Source organism: Hippoglossus hippoglossus, chromosome 19 (assembly GCF_009819705.1).
Source record: "Hippoglossus hippoglossus isolate fHipHip1 chromosome 19, fHipHip1.pri, whole genome shotgun sequence".
Classification (NCBI taxonomy): Eukaryota; Metazoa; Chordata; class Actinopteri; order Pleuronectiformes; family Pleuronectidae; genus Hippoglossus; species Hippoglossus hippoglossus.
This window is the reverse complement of record NC_047169.1, coordinates 2,027,688-2,046,705: the sequence shown is the minus strand read 5'-3', so window position 1 is coordinate 2,046,705 and position 19,018 is coordinate 2,027,688. Positions and strand designations below refer to the sequence as shown.

Genomic DNA, 19,018 nt, shown 5'->3' with positions numbered 1-19,018 from the left:
GCGTCCTGCTGTTCTCACATCAAAGCAGCACGATTGGATTTGGACGAATGAAAACATGAAACATCCTGTTTATGAACAAATTTCGATACGTCTGATCATTTTCTTTAGCGAAAACAAAAATACATCAAATAACAAAACTCTCTTAATAATATTGACAGTGAAACTTCTGAGAGCAGGCGGTTGTCAATAGTTGTCAGATAAAGTAAAGTAAAAACACATTTTATATTTTTTACCACACGGCTTCATGTACAGTACATTGATGGATTTTGCACTAAAAATATCCTAGGACGACAGACACGTGAGCACATCTCACTGCAGCTTTCACACTTTCAGTCATGAGCCTCACTCCGCTGCTGGAGAAGAGAAGAGCTCCTCTCTCAAACGATGGTAGCGTCCTTCCTTGGCCATGAGTTCTCGGTGTGTCCCCTCTTCCACGACCGCCCCGTTCTCCATGAAGATGATGTGATCGGCCTCCTCCACAGTCTTCAGCTGATGAGCCACCACCAGGACGGTGCGACCACGGGACAGAATCTCCGGCAGGACCTGAGGCACAGAGCCCGAAAGTGAAACACCGAGTTATACCGACATGAATCTAAATACAATGAATCCCCGGGAGGCCGCTGCCTCGGAAACAGGAAGTGACGGCAGGAAACCGGCCTGAGAACTTATAAATAGTGACCAGCAAAGTGACTGAGTTGTTGTGAATCTTTTGCATAATAATCTGTGGTGAACACACACAGGTATCATTTCTCAGACTGGGACTGGGACCCTACAGCATATGGAACCAGTTTGAATCTGAGAATCCGGTTATGGTACTGGTCTCCTTGTCTGACTCACAGTGTGCTGTGCTTTAACATCCAGTTTGCTGGTGGCCTCGTCCAGGACGATGACCTGCGGATCTCGAACCAGAGCTCTGATGATGGCGATGCACTGCTTCAACCCATCTGAGAGTTTGCTGCCACATTCTCCGATATCTGTTTCATAGAGAACATTTCAAATCAACACACGTTTATCAAAGTGCTTCACACAGACAGGTAGTTATGACGTTTAGCTTTGACACACAGCAGAGACTGCAGGCGTCTCGTCGTTTCTTCAGTTTCTTCTGTGTTGTGTCTTTTGCTCTCGAGTCAGAAACATCAAGCTACAAACAGCTGACCACGTCTGTTACACACGTACCTGTGTCGTACTCATTCTTCTGACTCGATATGAACTCATCCACGTTGACCTTCTTCGCGACTTCTTTAATCTTCTCGATGCTGCAGTCCTTCAGGCCGTACTCGATGTTGTATCTCAGCGAACCAGAAAACAGCACAGGATTCTGGGATACCAGGGCCACCTGAAACACAAAGTGAAGAAATACTAATAATGATAATAACTTTATTTGTAGAACTGATTGACGGGATCGGGACAAACAGACGGGGAGAACAAGAGAATTCCTTCATGATTTCATTCGGTGCAGTGATTGCAGCACCCTCTACCTGTTGATGGAGGTACTTGTGGTTGTAGTGGTGCAGCGGCTGTCCGTCCAGCAGGATCTGTCCCTCCTGAGGTTCATACAGTCTCTTCAGGAGACTGACACAGGACGTCTTTCCACTGCCGCTGGGACCCACCAGGGCTGTTACCTTGCCTGGCTGCAGCTCCAGAGAAATCGACTGGACACAACACGGTAATGGTGAAGTGATGAAAACACTGGTACAGAGTCAAACTATTACTTACCGCCTGTCACACAGTTACCTTCAGTACGCTGGCACCTGGAGCAGATGAAGGGTAGGAGAAGGTGACATTCTGGAAAACTATTCTTCCTCGCAGCCTCTCAGGAGCTAAATCTCCGGCCTTCTTGTACTTCGGTGTCCTGTCGATGTAACTAAATACTTTGGAGATGACCCCCATTGTGGACACCGTATCTCCGTAGCAATACAACAGCTCCTGTGACAAAAATAAAGAATCAATAACTGGCATAAGGTAGATATTCCACCATTTAAACATGAGTATCTGTCTTAGTTTGACCTGTAAACTGTGTGACATGGGCTTCTGGTACAGGAAGAAGGTCACCAGGTTGCCGACGCTGAGCCGGTCGGACGAGATGAGACTGCGGGCTTGTAACAGCATCAGGATCTTTATCGTCAGAGTCACCAGCTGAAGGGAACACGATGAAAAACAAGAACATATAACACAAGCTCCACAACATCCAGACCTCATTCGTTCATCTTCTGATGTTCACTGCTGCCACCTTACCCTCCGTATTAGGAGGAAGACCGCACTGTAGACTCTTGAACGACTCCTGATCCGACTCATCTGGTCCAGAGCCTCGTTGTACCTCCTCACTTCTTCGCTCTCGGCTTTAAAGCTGCGGACTGTACGGATCCCGCCGATCGTCTGGGAAGCCAGGTCTGTGTTCCGAGCCTGACAGTCCTGAATCTGATCCTTCAGCTCCTGTTCGACAAAAGAATAACGGACTGATTCAGTGACAATGAACCGGATCCTTCACATCAGTCGGATGCAGAACTAGTGGACGTGACAGGTTAAAGTTTTCTTGTTCTGAGCTGCATGAAACGAATGAAATGTCAAGTCCCAAAACTCACGATTGAGGTGAGATTAACCTGAAAATAGTGACTCTCTGAGTAAGAAAGAGTGAGTGAGGACTTTAAGCTGAGCTGTGTTCAGGATGAGTCGACACTGACCTTGGACAAAGTGTTGTACTTGTTCTGCACTAAGGCCATGAGTGGCATCTCTATGCAGGTGAGCCCGGTGAGCTTCCAGGACAGACCCAGCATCACTTTGAGCATGAGGCAGGTTCTCACTGTGCTGCGAACCAGGAGGTTGGCGTTCAGTGCCACCGTGCGGCCCATCTTGTCCACATCCGAGTGCAGGCGGGAGGACAGAGGTCCTGGTGGTGAAAGAGAGAAAAGGCCTGATTCAAGAGCAGCAAGAAGAAGATACAGTGTTTGTAAAAGACGGTGGAGAAGCAGAAAGAGTTCGTCAAACTGGTCCCACCTTCTCTGTGTTTTTAAGATGTAATTAATGGACAGAAATATGCAGACATGGCTGCAGACATTCAACACTTCCGTTTGCTTTTGATTTGGGGTTGTTTTTCCACTGGTTTCCCTTAATTCCAGTCCCTTCAGTGAAGATGTGCTGGAAAACCTTCCAGGAAGAGTGGAGGCTGCACATTAAAGGCTCAGTGTGTAGGGTCTACTGGCATCTAGTGGTGTGTATATGATATAAAGGCTCTTTCTAAGGTAACAAATATTAAAATTCTTAATAATTCAATTCTCAGTTTCAGGTGATTGTACAATGCTGAAAACAATATTATGAACATTATATTCCAATTGTTTTTTGGGGGTAAAATGTAAACACGAATGCAAATCCTTCCTGCATTGTTTATTCTGCAAAATAAAGATTTGCGATCACAGTGTCTGCGAAAGGTTTGAATGTTTATTCTGCTTCTCACCAGGTTTGTTCTCGTCGAAGAAGTTCACGTCCTGCTGCATGAGCGTGTGGAACAGCAGATGCTTCAGTCTCTTGTTCAGTCGGGCCAGGGTGCACATGAATATCCCTCCTCTCAAGCCAGAGAACAAAGCACTGTAGAGACGGAGACATGGACACGCGGTCAAAAAGATTCACTGAGACAAATCACATTTTAGTGTTAAAGCTGATTGTTGGTACGATTCAGGGCGATGTGGTAACACAGCGGGAGTTTTGTTCCATTACCTTCCGAGAGAGAGGAATGCCAGCTGTCCAATTGAATAACAGAAGCTGCTTTGAGGCGTCGGACCTCTCAGCATATCGATGACCTTCCCCTGATACAGTGGGATGAGAGAGTCGCCTGTTTGGAAAGAAGGATTCCACAGACTGCTAAGTTGGTTGTGGTAAATATAGAAAAATGACAGAAAATGCAGTAGACGCAGTATGCACAGCTAGTAATCATATATACAAGTACACCATAGGAAACACATACTTCACACTTACAGATCACTGCTAAGATGAGGAAAGTGAAAGCAGCAATCATGTAAAGGGTGTCTGGTCTGCAGTATTTCAACAGCCTCATAAGCAGCTGTCGGGACTTCACTGTGTCGGCGTCTCTTTTCTTTCCATCGCCGCAGGAAAGGTTTTCCCAGAAGACACAGGCCAGAGACGAGGACACGGAGCCCAGGAGCAGCGTGGTGAGGTCGCCGGCCGGGCCCACGTAAGCCTCAGAGGAATCTGCCATGAGGAACCGTCCACTTTCAAACACGGGAGAGAGAAAGCAGAGGACTGCCACGAACCTGCAGAGCACAGCCCGGGGCTTTCCGTCCGTCAGCATGGAGGTATAGACGTAGAGAAAAACCCACTTTGCGGCACCGAAGGTCCAAACACCGACCAGTGGCCCCCAGCTGGGGAACCGCAGCAGCACCAGTCCGGCCCACAGAGACAGACTCAGCACTGCGTCCAAGATCAGACTGAAAAATCCACAGGCTACCACTTCATTCATTTTCCTTTGGTGGAGGGTCAGCGTGCAGGAGGCTGAATCGGATCCTAGAGCGACAAATATTATCTTTATTATTATTATTATAGATTCTATTGATGACACTGACAATCCTGATGTCAGATGTGAAGGAACTACATTTACGTAGCTTCCTTAAAGACAGATGCTTTACTGGATTAGTTCTAGTTAGTACTCAGTACTTCCGACAGTGTAAATACCAGAACTAATGGTCCAATACAGTCATTCTGTATTGGATTTTTATAGTTCAATATAGTACAATGTACAAAGGAATACATGGCACTACTAATAATGCTACAACTACTACTACTACTAATAACGATAGTATACAGTACTACATTTAAAGTACTGTATAATAATAGATATATATGTGTTGTAGTCAATCACTTTGTACAAGTATTTGACTTTAGGTTCACGTACCTTATGGTGTCTAAGCTTTTCTATCAGATATCAAGTAGTAACGTGGCTGTAAACAGGAACAGATTCAAGTCTCCATGTCCTGTGTATGTGTTAGCATTGTGGGTCGTTAGCTCACAGGCTGCTGTGTAGAAGACACGGGTTCATGTCTCTGAACGAGTCCCTCACCTGCAGGTCAGTGGATCTTCGGAAGCTGATCTGATCTCGTGTGTTTCCTCTCCGAGCTGCTGTTCGCGAACTGCGCCGTGTTTTACTTTCACTTTCACTTTCCTGCCGCCGGTTCGATGATGGAGATCTGAACCCGACGAGCTAACGAACCGACAACCGATCATTTCAGCTTCACTGCGTTTTTATCTGTTTTCACATTTTTTAAACTTGATGTCATTGATTCAGAAACTCAACATCTGTCCGTCGTCTCCTGTTACAGACACAAGATGGCGCCAGTTCCCGTCTGTGCTGTTGTTGTCATGCTCTTCCGGCTTCCGGGAAGAAAAAGCTCCCTGTGACTTGTATTATTATCGTCATCATTATTATTGCTGCTGTTGTTGTTATTATTATTATTATACATTCATAACCAATGCCTTTAACCGTGAGGGTTGTGGGGGGAGCGGGAGCCAATTGAATATTCTTATTATAGCTAGTGATTGTTTTCATTATGGATTAATCTGCAGATTATGCTCTCCATCGAACAACTGATCCATTACTTTGTAAAAACTAAATACTCATTACGATTATCCCCAGAAAAAAAGTTTCATAATCCTTGTCCTTTCCAATAATATTAAAAACCTGTAAATCATTAATAAATCTAGTTAAAATAATGAAAACCAAATCTTTGAAAAAGTAAAATACGAGTACTTCTACAAATACAAGCTTGGTAAAGATGCAGGACCTGTCAAGTTAAGGCTCTTATAATTTAGTTTATATTTTTGCTTTAGTGACACATATTCCAGAACAATTTGGTTTCAAATAAACACAAAACGTTATATCTGATCTGGAGCTGCCATGTATTTTCTGGACCAGTAAATCATGTATAGTTTGAAGAGAGATGTTTTTATGTCGTTTCAAAGAGAAGATGTCTTTCATCATTCATCCTCCAAAAAAGGAAACACAACAAAGAAAAACTTGATATTCAAACATTTATTTTTTCCCGTGATCATTATATATAAATAAAGAATTTATAATAAAGGCATCATTTGGCCCTAAGCAAGACAAGCTCTAAAGAGGACTAATAGATTCTATTGTTATACAGTTTGTTTACTGGGATACAGTTAATACCTGAAGTGTATATTTCACATAAATCTGACATGAATCAGCTTTGTTCATACGTCAACAGGCGCTGTGATCGTCTAACGGTTCATTCATCAAAAGACAAAACTGATTGGAACTGAAGGTAAACTCAGTGTCATAGAACATGTCCGTGTGTACGCTGCGGACGTCTCAGTGCCCTTCAGATAATTCTCTCCTGAAATGTTTCAAAGTGTGAAATCATCCGCTTCTGACCAGTGATCCAGAAAGCGTCGGATATCATCCTGTGGCTGTCGACGATCTTTTAAAGATACGAGCTTCTGTGAAAAGGCACTGTTCCATTAAAGGAATGAAAAGCATGCGAAAGGAGAAACATGGTTCTTTTACTTGAACTGTGCATACATTCATTTTCTACGTGCGACAGTGAACGACCAACAGAATCTTTACTATCAACCTTCAATGATCTGAAGCAACTCTTTCACATGGGTGTAATATCCATTAGGCTGTTTAATGTCTCCACGAGGACATGGACATTTAATTAATAAAGCTGTAAGCAGGTGTGGAAAAAGACCAGGACAACAAGCAACTCTCCTTTTCATACCCGGATCAAATCTGACAGTAACAGTCCTTCAGCTACTGACATTTAAAAATAAGACTGCTTTTATTTTACATTCTGATTTTTATTATTGTCAAAGATCCTTCTAATAAACACAGTGTGTCTGTGAATCAATATTCCTCTGAGCCACAGAACTCCACTGTCGTACTGAAACTAAATAATTCACACGGTTGCACTGGGTGACATTTTCCTTAATCACCACAAACACACACACACACACAAATATATTTTACCTCAGTCACACACACACACACACACACACACACACACACACACACACACACACACACACACACACACACACACACACACACACACACACACACACACACACACACACACACACACACACACACACACACTCCTATGTCCCCATATCCCCATCGAGCCAAATGTGTATTAATCCGCTGCTAAAAATAGTCCCATACAAACTGCTCCTGTAGGTAAGTGAGGTCACTGTGACCTTTGACCACAGAAAGCGAATGGATTAATGTCAGTCTATGTGAACATTTGTGCCAAATTCGAAACAATTCTCTTGATGCGTTCTTAAGGAAACGTGTTCTTGATATATCATGTTCTATTGAACAAGCAGTTTGACTCATATAAAATAAAATAAGATTCCAGATTCACATGAGGTCACTGTGACCTTGACATTGGATCTTCAACCTCCAAAATCCAGTCAGTTGATCCTTTAGCTGAAGCGAATGTTTGTGCCAAATTTGAAGAAATTCCCTCACGGCGTTCTTGAGATTTTCCTGTTCGACGACGGGACGGACGGACGAGCGGAAAACACGATACATCTGTGTGTCGCCGGCACGGAGCCATGAAATCATCAGTGTCCAGATGTTCTGAGAAATGACTGAACCCGGGGTCACGTAGTTTAGTACTATGTAGTTGAGTACTATGTAGTTTAGTACTATGTAGTTTAGTACTATGCAGTTTAGTACTATGTAGTACTACTAGGATCTGAGACTGTATAGTGTGACATGTACTGTAGAGGTAAACTAACTAATGTGCTGTTTTGGGGAATTTTTCTTTGACAATAAGAAAAACACAAAATAATAAAACCAGCCTTTTCCTTGATAATTGATTCCTTTGTATTTTCACCACCTTGATTTCACCGCTTAACCTTTTTTTAGAATTTAGGACGAGATGTTGAATATCACAATAAGAGTGTTTCATCTTCTCAGGTCACATGCCAAACACCCATTAGAAACATCTGGAAACAGGATTTCTTCAGGCTTGATGAAGTCAGACACCTCATCTGTGATAGTTGTTGTGTGATCGTGTGGATGAGATCAGCAGCATTTTACAATTAGCAGTACAATCACGTTGTGGGTGTAAGTGCACATCTGTTCATTTTGGTACGCAGGATCAAACCTTGGTCAAACAAGTCCTAGTATTTATTTTTACTTTTATGGCGTATCAGATGGCCCGGGACTCGGGTGCGCAGCCTTTCAACCGCGGAAAGTAAACATTGCACCATCTGCCGAACATCACGGGCTATTTGCGAAACCTGTCGGACTCGGAGCGTGACGTGTGACGAGGGCGACGTGCAGTGGGAGCAGGTTCAGAGGCCGGCGGTTCACTCAGCCCCGTCAGCCCTCTGTGGGCACGCTGCTGTACTCACAGCGCGGAGCCACGTCGCCTGCCGGCCTCGAGGGGTCGGGCGGCGGGGACGGTTGACTCAGCTTTTGCACATTCCTCTCCTTCTTATCCAGGCAGTGAAACGACACGATGAGGAACACGGCGGCCGAGGAAACGACGGCACTGCAGGCAAAGAAGACGTGGTAGTACTCGCCGGTTCTGTCAATCAGGATTCCTGCGACGAGAAAACATGACATTTGTTAATATTTTATTTATAACACTTTATATATGGATACAACTTTTCCTTGTTTACAAAGAAAGGAACTGATATGCAACTGTAACATCTTGAGACGTGTTCTTGGAAAGGGCTTTATTTTCACCAGGTTTGTAAAGGTCAGGAAACGAGCCCTGAAGGTTTGGTGGGGAATCGGATCAGAGGGAAAAGGTTTTCTTTAACTCTCTGGGATTATGGGCATTTTTCAACATTCACCTTGATTTCTCAGAGAATAATTCATGGATATTGACAAGATCAGACATATTTAGAGAATTGAAATCTATGAGTGGGTGAGGTTTGGATCTAGTGAATTTATGTGGGGGCTGTTGGGCCTTGGCGGAGGAATGTGCCCTTTTAGCGCCGTTCTAGTTTTTTGTGGTTTAATTGCGGCAGATCCAAATAATGAATTCCAAATGACTGCTAGGTTTTACAACAGTGGTTCCCGACATCGGGTCACGACCTCAGGAAGGAGTCATACGACAAAATCTGAGAGGTCGATGGAATTAGGAACGGGACAGAAAAGCAGAAACAATGACAGAGGAACCATGTGCGAACTGTATGGATAACTTCACCTAAACGTTTTTTAACTCGCATGCGACGTCCTCTGACATTCTGCCCTATGAGCAGTCAGATAAACAGGGACCTGTCATTTGAGACCCCCTGTGGTCGGACCAAATTGACTTGATGTGTTATTTACAGCCTGAAGCACGAGGGGCCCAACTTCTACTCCAGTATTTCTGTGGCTCACGTAACAAAACAGGCAGAAACTTGTGTGTCCTAAAGACGTGAACACACACATGCAGCTCCTCCATCTTCTGTGTGATTTCTCCTCCTGGTTCCATGAGGGATTTTAAACATTAATAATAACCAGTTAAATAACACCTATAATATAATAAGCACTAACAATTTATAATTCTAACTTGATAATCATAATAAGTATTCTCTCCTTTAAGCAAAACTAAATTGACCAATGACTGTACATAAAGATGGACGACATTATGGCTCGTCCAAGACATCAGGATCGGCCCCCTGGTGGTTGGCTGCAGTATGGCTCATAAACCCCGCCTCCTCCGTGTTAGTGGACCTAAAAGATGGCTTCTTTCACTTTAAGTCGCTCTCATGACACTGATGTAAGAGACTCACTCGTGGTTAGTGAGCAACCTGAGATATTTTGGAATACCTAAACATTCGATCTGCCTGAAGCTGAAATCATTCTGAGGCACCACATCTCGTCTTTATCACGTTTACCTGCCAGTGGAGGCCCGATGAGCAGCGTGACGCTCTCCATGATGGCGAGCAGGCCGAGGGCCGAGGGGAAGCAGCTCATCTCCACGGTATCCATGAGCACGGTGAACATGAGGGAGCCCACCACACTCATGGACAGGCCGTAGACTATCACATACCACAGCAGCACGATGAAGCTGGGCCCGATGCAGCAGATACTGTTACTGAGCCCGTTGACCAGCAAAGCCGCGGCGAATACATAAATGTGTCGCCCTTTGAACCAGGGCATGTTGACAATGACGCCAAAGGGTGGACGCACTATGATGTTGACGACACCCAGGATGGTAAGCAGCAGCGCGGCCTGGCTCTGCTCTATGTTGTTTGCTGTGGCGTAGGGAACCAGATACACCAAGGGCACCACAAACCCGAGCATCATCCAGGTGATGCCGATGGCGTACGCACGGTAACGCGGGTTGTTGCATAACTGACCAAATGCCATATGTTTGTTCATGGAAGCCAGCAGGTAGTTCCATATTGTCCTTATCCACCCAGTCTCCTTCTTCACATTGTCCTCCTCTGGTGGAGGGGGTCCCTGGCTCATCAGGGGCGGGCCTTGGCGCGTGGGCGGCTGGAGGGGCCTCATCAGTGCTCCGCACACGCAGCAATTGAGCAGGAGGGCCCCCAGAACAAGGAAGCTTCCTCTCCAGCCCAGCTCAGAGTGGAGGTAGTTACCCAGGACGGGCAGAGTGCACATTCCCAGGGCCGTGCCCGTGGAGGACATGGCGTTGGCAAACGCACGACGGCGCACGAAGTAGTGTCCCAGGATTGTCACAGCTGGTTGGAAGCTGAAGCAGAAACCAAGTCCTGTAATGATGGCAGAAAAAAGAAGGAAATAAAAACGACGAAAAGTTCTGTTATTTAACTTTTTGAACTATTTTTCATTGCTATTTGAAATAATAGGTAGCGTCTTTGGGCAAGAAACAGAACCTGACCTTTCCCCTGACGGCTGCTCCATCAGAGCGTGAATGATGAGCGTGAAAGTGCTGCGTATAGAAGCTCTGTATGAATGTGAATGTAGTCGGTCATAAAATACAATATAAATCCCAAACCATTTTTTATATTTGAGGATGACGTAAAGATGCATTTATCGATTCTGACCACTTGGAGGTGGAAAAAGCCCGAAAACAATCTGATAAACACCAACTCATTTATGTCATTGTTGTATAAAATGAACACTGAAACAATGTTCTTCTCCAGCTGATGAATTTAAGTCTGTTATTGCTCCGTGTTGGGTCTCCACCTCCTCCTGTGGCTCCCGAACGCTCCACTACGTTCACCTGCTGCTCTCTGGGTAACGTAGTGTACAGTTGTGTGTCACCACAGGTTGTCAAGTGTCAGCTGGTGTAGTAAATGCTTTAAATGTTTGCTGACCTGTGATAACCCCGGCTGTGAGGTAGAGCTCGCCGATGGACTGCGTGAACGAGCTGGCCGCGATCCCGAGCCCACTCAGGACTCCGCCCAGCATGACCGTGGCTCGGCAGCCCAGTCTGTCCACCAGCACGCTGCAGAAGGGACCTGTGGATAAAAGTAATGCTCTTAGTTTAACCAAGACAAGAGCAGAAATGACTTAAAGGCTCACGAGGCCATTTTCTTAATCCTGCAGAGCATTTCACAAAACCTGAGTCTGTCCGTAATCTGCAGTAGTTCAACGACCCGTCGAGAGCATGACTGAAAACATGGCTGTTCTCTCAGGAACTCACAATATGACAGATCCATGCATGCACAGGTTGTGTAGCTTCAGTTCAGTTGACCCACACAGCTGTGAGTGAGGTTTCGTTACGGCAGCAGGAGAATATTGTGTTTCAGGGCGAAAATGGTGAACGCAGAACAAATGTTCTCGCCTCCTCCGCGTCAGTTTGCATCAATTGCTGCTCATAAACAATCTTTGGTGGAGGCGGCGGTTTTGAAATCACCTCAGTACGATACACAACGCTGTGTGTTGGTCACTAAAGAGGCGTCACAACTGAAGCACATTCCAGTGGCTCTGCTGTCAGGCGACCGGGCCGTGAGGGACTGATGTGGATAATGATTAGACTTCAATGAGCCTGAGTGCTTGAACATCGAAACTGATCTTAATGCTCCATCCATTGCAACTTTCAAAACAAGAATACAACTTTTTCATTTGAATTAACCATTTTATAAGCTCATACCTTCATGCTATTTCATTCCGTTATATATGTATTATTTCTCCCTTTTCAACTTTTTTTAGAGTTTGATGCAGATTTATCGATTCTTATTCTTTTAACTCTCTTGATCTTTTTACCTATTTAATTCTGTTCTTTTTCATCTTTTATTTTGCTTGAAATTTGTTTGAAACAACACTGTTTGTCTTTTTTATTAATGTTCCTGTACAACACCTTGAATCCACCTCTGTGTATGTAAAGAGCTTCATAAATAAAATTGCCTTGCCTCATAAAACCCACAGTAATAATCTGACTCTTCTTTATTATCAGTTTTCATTCATGGAAAAGCTGCCTGGATGGAAACGTGAATCTCCAGCTCGACAACACTCTCCCCATGTGTTGACACCTGGCGCTGGAGGACGGACAGAGAAGTGTTTCTGCAGAACATTATGGAATCACCGCCAAGTTGACCTTTGACCCTTTGGATATAAAATGTAATCACTTTATAATCTTATCCTGGATTTAGTCAGCATCATTAACGTGTACATTCCTGAGATATGACCACAGGTGTGTTGTTTGATGTCCACGTGACCTTTAACCGACAAAATCCTTGATTCCAATCGGACATTTGTGACAAATTTGAAAAAAATAAAACTGGAGTGGAGACATAAAAACAGGCAAAATTGAAATTTCTTTCAATTTCCACTAAAACCCTTCTTCAGCCCACAAAGCTCGCAGGGAGGCGGCGGTGTGCGTGACGTCCCGCCCTCACTGGCCAGAGATGAGTGACTCGAGCTTCGTGCAGATTAATGAAGAAAATCCTGAGATTCTTGTCACATTCCTTAAAACTCAGGTTTGTTTTTAAGATCAAAGCATTTCTGTCTTTAAAAACCCTGAGAACTTTCTCTCTCACACACACACACACACACACACACACACACACACACACACACACACACACACACACACACACACACACACACACACACACACACACACACACACACACACACACACACACACACACACACACACACAAAATTGATTTCCTTGAGACTTACTCTAACCCTGGACCACAGTTACTTCTTACATAACATAAACACTAACATTCAACCATCAGGGAAGTTGGGATCTGTGCATCTACATGAGACGTCAGCTTAGATTAAGAATTTGTTAAAATGCAAAACAGAAAACTGTCCCTCCACATGACGCGGGTGACGTGCGGGCCACGTGGGATCTGGTAGAAAGAGGAAGAGGATCGTTACCACACCAACGTGTGACATAGAGACCTTAAAAAAAACCTTGAGTGACTTTCACCCTAACCCTTACAAAGTTCTTACAGCCACTGAATTAAACATCAAACCGACGGAAAGATAAGTACATGGTATACTTTGTCGTATTCGATCTTATCAGCCGCCTGACATTCACCTTAATGCACTCGGATGACTTTACATGGCCTCGCACCGCCCACACTACTTTCCTGTCCTCATGCAGGTTACATAAGGCTCATGAGCGTCACAGCAGCAGGAAGTTGACTTTACTGGCTGATAGAGATACTGGACACGGTGACGAGGACTCGAGCACTGACAGAGGAAGATAGAGTTCCATACACACACGGGATCAAAACATCTTTAAATCATAATCCTTCAGATTAAGAGTCACGTAGAGCTAGAGAAAAACATTGCAGCACCTAAATATCAAGTCTGAGATCATTTAGGAATGTGTCTCCATTAAATAGTTCCCCACACGGAGGCTTCACTCATATCCTATCAGTCATTTCTTGTTCTCCACTTTTCGACAGTTGGTTTCTTTTGAATATTATTACATTTATAAAGTCAGAGAGTCCCTTTTGAAACGTTGACATCCTGTTTTATTGAACAAAACACGACAAATAGTGTGCGTCTAAGTCCCAGAGAAGGAAGCTGGTGTAATCGTGTAACTGAGCAGCCGCCAGCAGTGAGCAGCGGTGGTGACGACAGGTTAATGATGAACACTAAAACAAGCAGAGGAGACTTTTAACATCCGACACTCGGAGGTCAGAATGATAATTGACCACATTAGCCACCATTAGCTACTGATCACAGCAGGTGAGGCTGCAGCAGCTACAGAGCATTTCATCCTGTGATTCACTGCTGAGGAATAACATACTGAAGTTTGGATTCTAACTCCGTGTAACCCTGAGTTCTTGCCGTGTATCACACTGTGGGTAATAACAGCTACGGTTTCTCATGAAGTGATCGTTGTTAAATCCACACCAGCACAGCGAGACAGCTCCAAGCACACCCACAGTCCTTCTCTCGGGTTTCACATTGTATCCATACAACCACAACAGGCAGAATCTAAAATGACCTTGAGGTTGAGGGGCATTAAAGGGCAGTTTGTAATGATAACAACACCCGGGGCGTGGGAACTTTGCAACAGAGCCACAGAAGATGTAATGAGAAGGAAACTAACTGAAGGTCTGTCTGCGTTACCTCCTGCATGGAGCACTGACGTCATGATGGAGGGCACCCAGGACGTTTCGCTGTTGGAGGCGTGGAAGTCATTCTGCAGGTCAGTGTAAAAGATCCCCACACAGGTGGGGAAGCCCAAGGTCAGAGCCAGGACCATGATGGTGCCAACCAGCACCACCCAGCCCCAGCCGCCATCTGGAGCTATGACCTCCCCCGTCACAGCCACACAGTCACTGCGCTCTCCTCCATGCCCCCCCGCCTCGGACTCACAGTACCAGGCCTCCTGGACTTTCTCCTCCTCCGGGCCTTTGGCCTTCGCACAAGCACCGGCGGACTCCGAGTGAAGGAGGTGATCGCTCTTCCCTCCGGTTCCATTCCTCTGAGTCATTTTCTACTCGTCACTGTGACTGCTGGCACCGCTTCATGGATGAAACCTGCAACGACAAGAGCAAACATCAGTCAGGCTGCAGAGGCTGCTTGTTATGGGCTGTCACCGTCATTCTGCTCCTCCACTCATCCCAACAACCATTGGATTGCTCTGAGTCTCTGTACAGACATGCATGGGTCCAAGAGGATGAATCGAACCTCGGAAAAACTCCAGTAAAAAGCGAGTGGAAGTGTTGACGAGGTTTCTAACACGTGACGTGAAACTGGAACAACACAAACATCTCAGGATGAAGAAGAGGAGCCGTACACGTAGAAGACGAAGACGTCAACTTGGAAACACGAGGAGATTCCAGATCTTTTGGTGCTGAGGGCCGATGCCGGTGTGGACGAGCTGTAAACAACAACACTGATCTTTCCACAGCAGAGTTTATACGCCGTGTCCCGCCTCCTGCTGCTCTACAGGCTCCGCCCCTCGCCTGGATGTTCCCCACGAATGAATTCTCCTGGGATCAATAAAGTCGATCTTATCTTATCTTATCTTATCTTATCTTAAGCTGCAATTCGCTGATATTGTCGGGTTTGTTTGGTGCAGGTAGAAAATAGAGGTAAGATGTCGTGTGTCGTGCTGATGGACAGATGTGACTAAACCAGATCGATCAAAACAACGAGCTGAAAGACGTTACAGTGCAGAGCTGGGAGATATTTCTCCGTGGGCTCGTCACCTCTAGTGACAGTTTTCATATCACACACACAGTCGTTTGTTATTCTAAACATATTATTTAGAGCCGGCAACAAACGAACAAACGCCTCAGCTCTGTCTCCACTCTGACCCCGTGACAGTTGACGCTGCTGGGCAGCAAACGCCAGGCCGTGTATGGAAATTAGCACAGTGTAAAGAGAAAACAGGACAATGACGGCCTTCAGCAGTGCAGAGAAACCGAGTGTCCATGTGTTACCTTCTATACAAGCAACGGTAAAACAGTTGCTCCACAGCAAAGGCATGAATAAAACAAAAAGTTTGTGCTTCCTGAACATGAGAGAAATGACCAAATGCTAACGCTCCAAAGTTACTAGAATGTTGAGAGAAACTTAATTCAGACTGAAAACTGCCCTCCGGCTCCTGGGCTCCGGTGCAAAGTGTAATCCCAGATAAGCTGCAGCCCTTCGGGTCGGTTCTCTACATCCTTCAGATCAGTGCTTCAGTTTCATTAACATTTACAAACAGGAAACGGCCTGAAGGGCTGCAGGCCAGACTGTGAGCAGCAGTGTTGGACAAAGGAGGGGTCTGATGGGTGAGAGGACAAACACGTACGTGCGGACGCAAAGGAAATCTGTCCAGACTGAGGCCAACACGCGCCCGTGAGAAACCCCTCGGATGAATCACGCTCTGTGCAGACGCTCGGCAGAGTTTCCCCCAAAGACATCTAACACCATCCAGATGTGCAGACCCCTGAGCAGAGGAAACTCCTCCTGAGAACATGTCCCTGTTACTAACACATCACATCCTGAAGACGCACACGTGACAGTTTACCATTTCACAGGGGATGAGACCAAACAGGAAACGTACTGGGATCAGCTGTTTGCTGGGTTACATATTGATTTGTCATGTTTATAATTAAAGAAATTGGGAATCAATGAGCCTTAGAGATGCTGCCTGGTGGATTCTGTTTCCCAGTTTGTACAGAGTCACACTCGCTGCTTCCACGGCTCCACGCAGCTGACTTAATATTTAGAGAGAACAAATTTAAAAGCTTTACAAGTCTTATTTTGAAAAACATATTGGATTTTCTTGTCCGTTTGTTGCTGATCTGTTATTTCTTTGCACTACTTGTACAATGTTTGAATTTCCCATTCATCCCTCTTTGTGTATATATCGTCTATTTATGTTTATTACTTCAACAAATTATCAGGAATGTAAGAAAATACAAATCTTCAGTGAGTGAATTATTATGATTATGTTCATGTTGCTCCCAGGTGGCGCTATAGAGGTGTGTTATAGATGCTGTGGAGGTGGCTCACACATGGTCAGTTGAAATGCTATTTGAATATTTAAATGAGAGTCAAAGTGCCTGCGTGTGCACACATAGTTTTGGCCACATATTCCAGTTCTGGTATCCAGTATTCTCTATATTTGTAGAAAGGATATAATAATATAATATTTGCAGGAGTTGCAGGATGTGTGCGTGTGCTCTCTGTTTTGTGTCTGTGGGCAGAAGTGATGCTCGGTGTCCCGGGACGAACAGAAGTGATGCTCGGTGTCCCGGGACGAACAGAAGTGATGCTGCGCAGCTGCTGCGTCCTGTGAGAGGTTCGATTCCCACTGGGTTCGTCACATACACACAGATACTGACTGTCACCACGTCTTAACCGGAGACACCCACATTCTCCCACATTTACCCACGTGGCAGCTTGTTTTTTCCGGCTTGTTTACGTCTGAAAAGCCCCTGAAAACAGCCACGGACCCCTCCTCCGCACACCGGCACCTCCACCCGGGTTTACTGCTCGTTCAACCCCGCAGAAATGAACCGAAATGAGCCTGAACACGATGAGTTCCCCTCGGTGGTGGGTTTATTTCCTCCACACCTCTGCCTCAGCACTTTCGGACCGAAGAGGAAGCTCCTATTCCTGCTCCGGATTTTATCATTTAAATATAAATATATATAAATATAGAGGATTTCTTACCATCTCTTTCTGTTTGCCGGGATCCTCCGGGATCCTGCGGGATCCTCTGGGTCCACAGGCGCGGTCGCTGCTCGATGACAGCCGGGGAGGGACCGGAGCGGCGGCGGACTGACCGCGGGGGGCTGCGCTGCACCGGGCCCGCTCGCGGGGGGAGGAGCCTGCAGAGGCCGGGCCGAGACGCTCACAGGGCGGCGGAGAGGAGCTGCACATGGAGGCCCCGGGCTCCACGGGAGGAGCAGCAGGAGCAGCAGGAGCAGCAGGAGCAGGAGGAGGAGGCTGCAGAGGCCGGGTCGAGACGCTCACAGGGCGGCAGAGAGGAGCTGCACATGGAGGCCCCGGGCTCCACGGGAGGAGCAGGAGGAGCAGGAGGAGGCCCCAGGAGGAGGAGCAGGAGTGGTGGACTAACGGTCTCTGTCTGTCAGGGACACGGGGATGGAGCAAATATTATGTTTATATACAAGTCAACCAATATAGATAAATACTGTCTTAATATCATTTCTTAAAAGGATAGATGGATAGATGGATACAATGCAATAGATATGATGCAATAGCTATGACTAGTAATTAATTATAATTAGCAGCTCCATTAAAATACATCTATAACATAAAAACACACCTAAAATAATAAACCTGACACTTAAGCCCTATTCAAACTTAATCTGATTAAAAATGCACATTCACATTGTAATATGTATTTTTAATTATGACACTTGCTGACTTGTATTAGATTGAAGCGGCTTTTACTTACATCAGAGTATTTCCCCACCAATTTGAATTAAAAGGTCCCTGGAGATCTGCTGACGCCCCTGGTCCCCCCCCCCCGGCTGCAGTGACGTGCAGGTGAACCCGAGACACTGTGACGTGTCTGTTGTTGTTGTTCAGGTGCTTGTATGTGGCTTTTTACACAGTGGCTAAATAAAACACAGGCTTAACACTAAATCTAAAATATTCAAAATATTCAAAAAATATCTCTAATCCTGAAAATAACTAAGAATATGGATAGTGGCTCCATTTCTGGGGAGATTTGTGTGTTTTGATCCTTAAAAAAATATAAATCAAGAAATGACCGTCTTATTGACTTTTCATGGCTTTACCGTTCATAAGATTGTGAGCAATACAAAATATATTTAAATAACTACCGTCGGTAAAGTAGCTGCACGTTCTGAGTGGAAGAATTTCACTCTGTTCATCTTGTTTCATTATTTTAAGTCCACACTAAACAGAACGGACAAACAACCACATTTTAAAACACAGACACATTTTATGATTAAAAACCAGACCGGCTTCTGTCAAAATCGTTACATGTAAAGAAACAACATCGGTAGACAAAATTCAAAAAATACAAAATAAATAAAAGTGAAATAAACAAAAATCGGACAAAATGTTTTTGTCAGCTTCCGAACATTTTTCCCACAGTCTCCGCTGACGATATTCACATTTGACATCAATACTGCTGATAAATGAACA

At 45.1% G+C, this 19,018-nt stretch overlaps 2 protein-coding genes across 2 annotated transcripts; both read right to left on the bottom strand.

The window, feature by feature from the left end:
- Positions 1 to 205: 205 nt before the first annotated feature.
- tap2t (transporter associated with antigen processing, subunit type t, teleost specific) lies at positions 206 to 4,535 on the bottom strand. Its single transcript, XM_034571542.1, has 11 exons — positions 3,970 to 4,535; positions 3,712 to 3,826; positions 3,452 to 3,582; positions 2,682 to 2,887; positions 2,236 to 2,433; positions 2,008 to 2,136; positions 1,735 to 1,926; positions 1,479 to 1,652; positions 1,177 to 1,336; positions 838 to 974; positions 206 to 543 (listed from the first exon to the last, which is right to left on the bottom strand). The coding sequence occupies exons 1-11, from the start codon at positions 4,469 to 4,471 to the stop codon at positions 343 to 345; spliced, it is 2,145 nt and encodes a 714-aa protein (XP_034427433.1). The 5' UTR covers positions 4,472 to 4,535; the 3' UTR covers positions 206 to 342.
- Positions 4,536 to 7,636: 3,101 nt separating this feature from the next.
- slc16a5a (solute carrier family 16 member 5a) lies at positions 7,637 to 17,707 on the bottom strand. Its single transcript, XM_034571544.1, has 5 exons — positions 17,552 to 17,707; positions 14,504 to 14,916; positions 11,278 to 11,421; positions 9,871 to 10,710; positions 7,637 to 8,583 (listed from the first exon to the last, which is right to left on the bottom strand). Exons 2-5 carry the CDS (start codon positions 14,868 to 14,870, stop codon positions 8,360 to 8,362), a joined length of 1,575 nt encoding a protein of 524 aa, XP_034427435.1. The 5' UTR covers positions 14,871 to 14,916; positions 17,552 to 17,707; the 3' UTR covers positions 7,637 to 8,359.
- Positions 17,708 to 19,018: the final 1,311 nt, after the last annotated feature.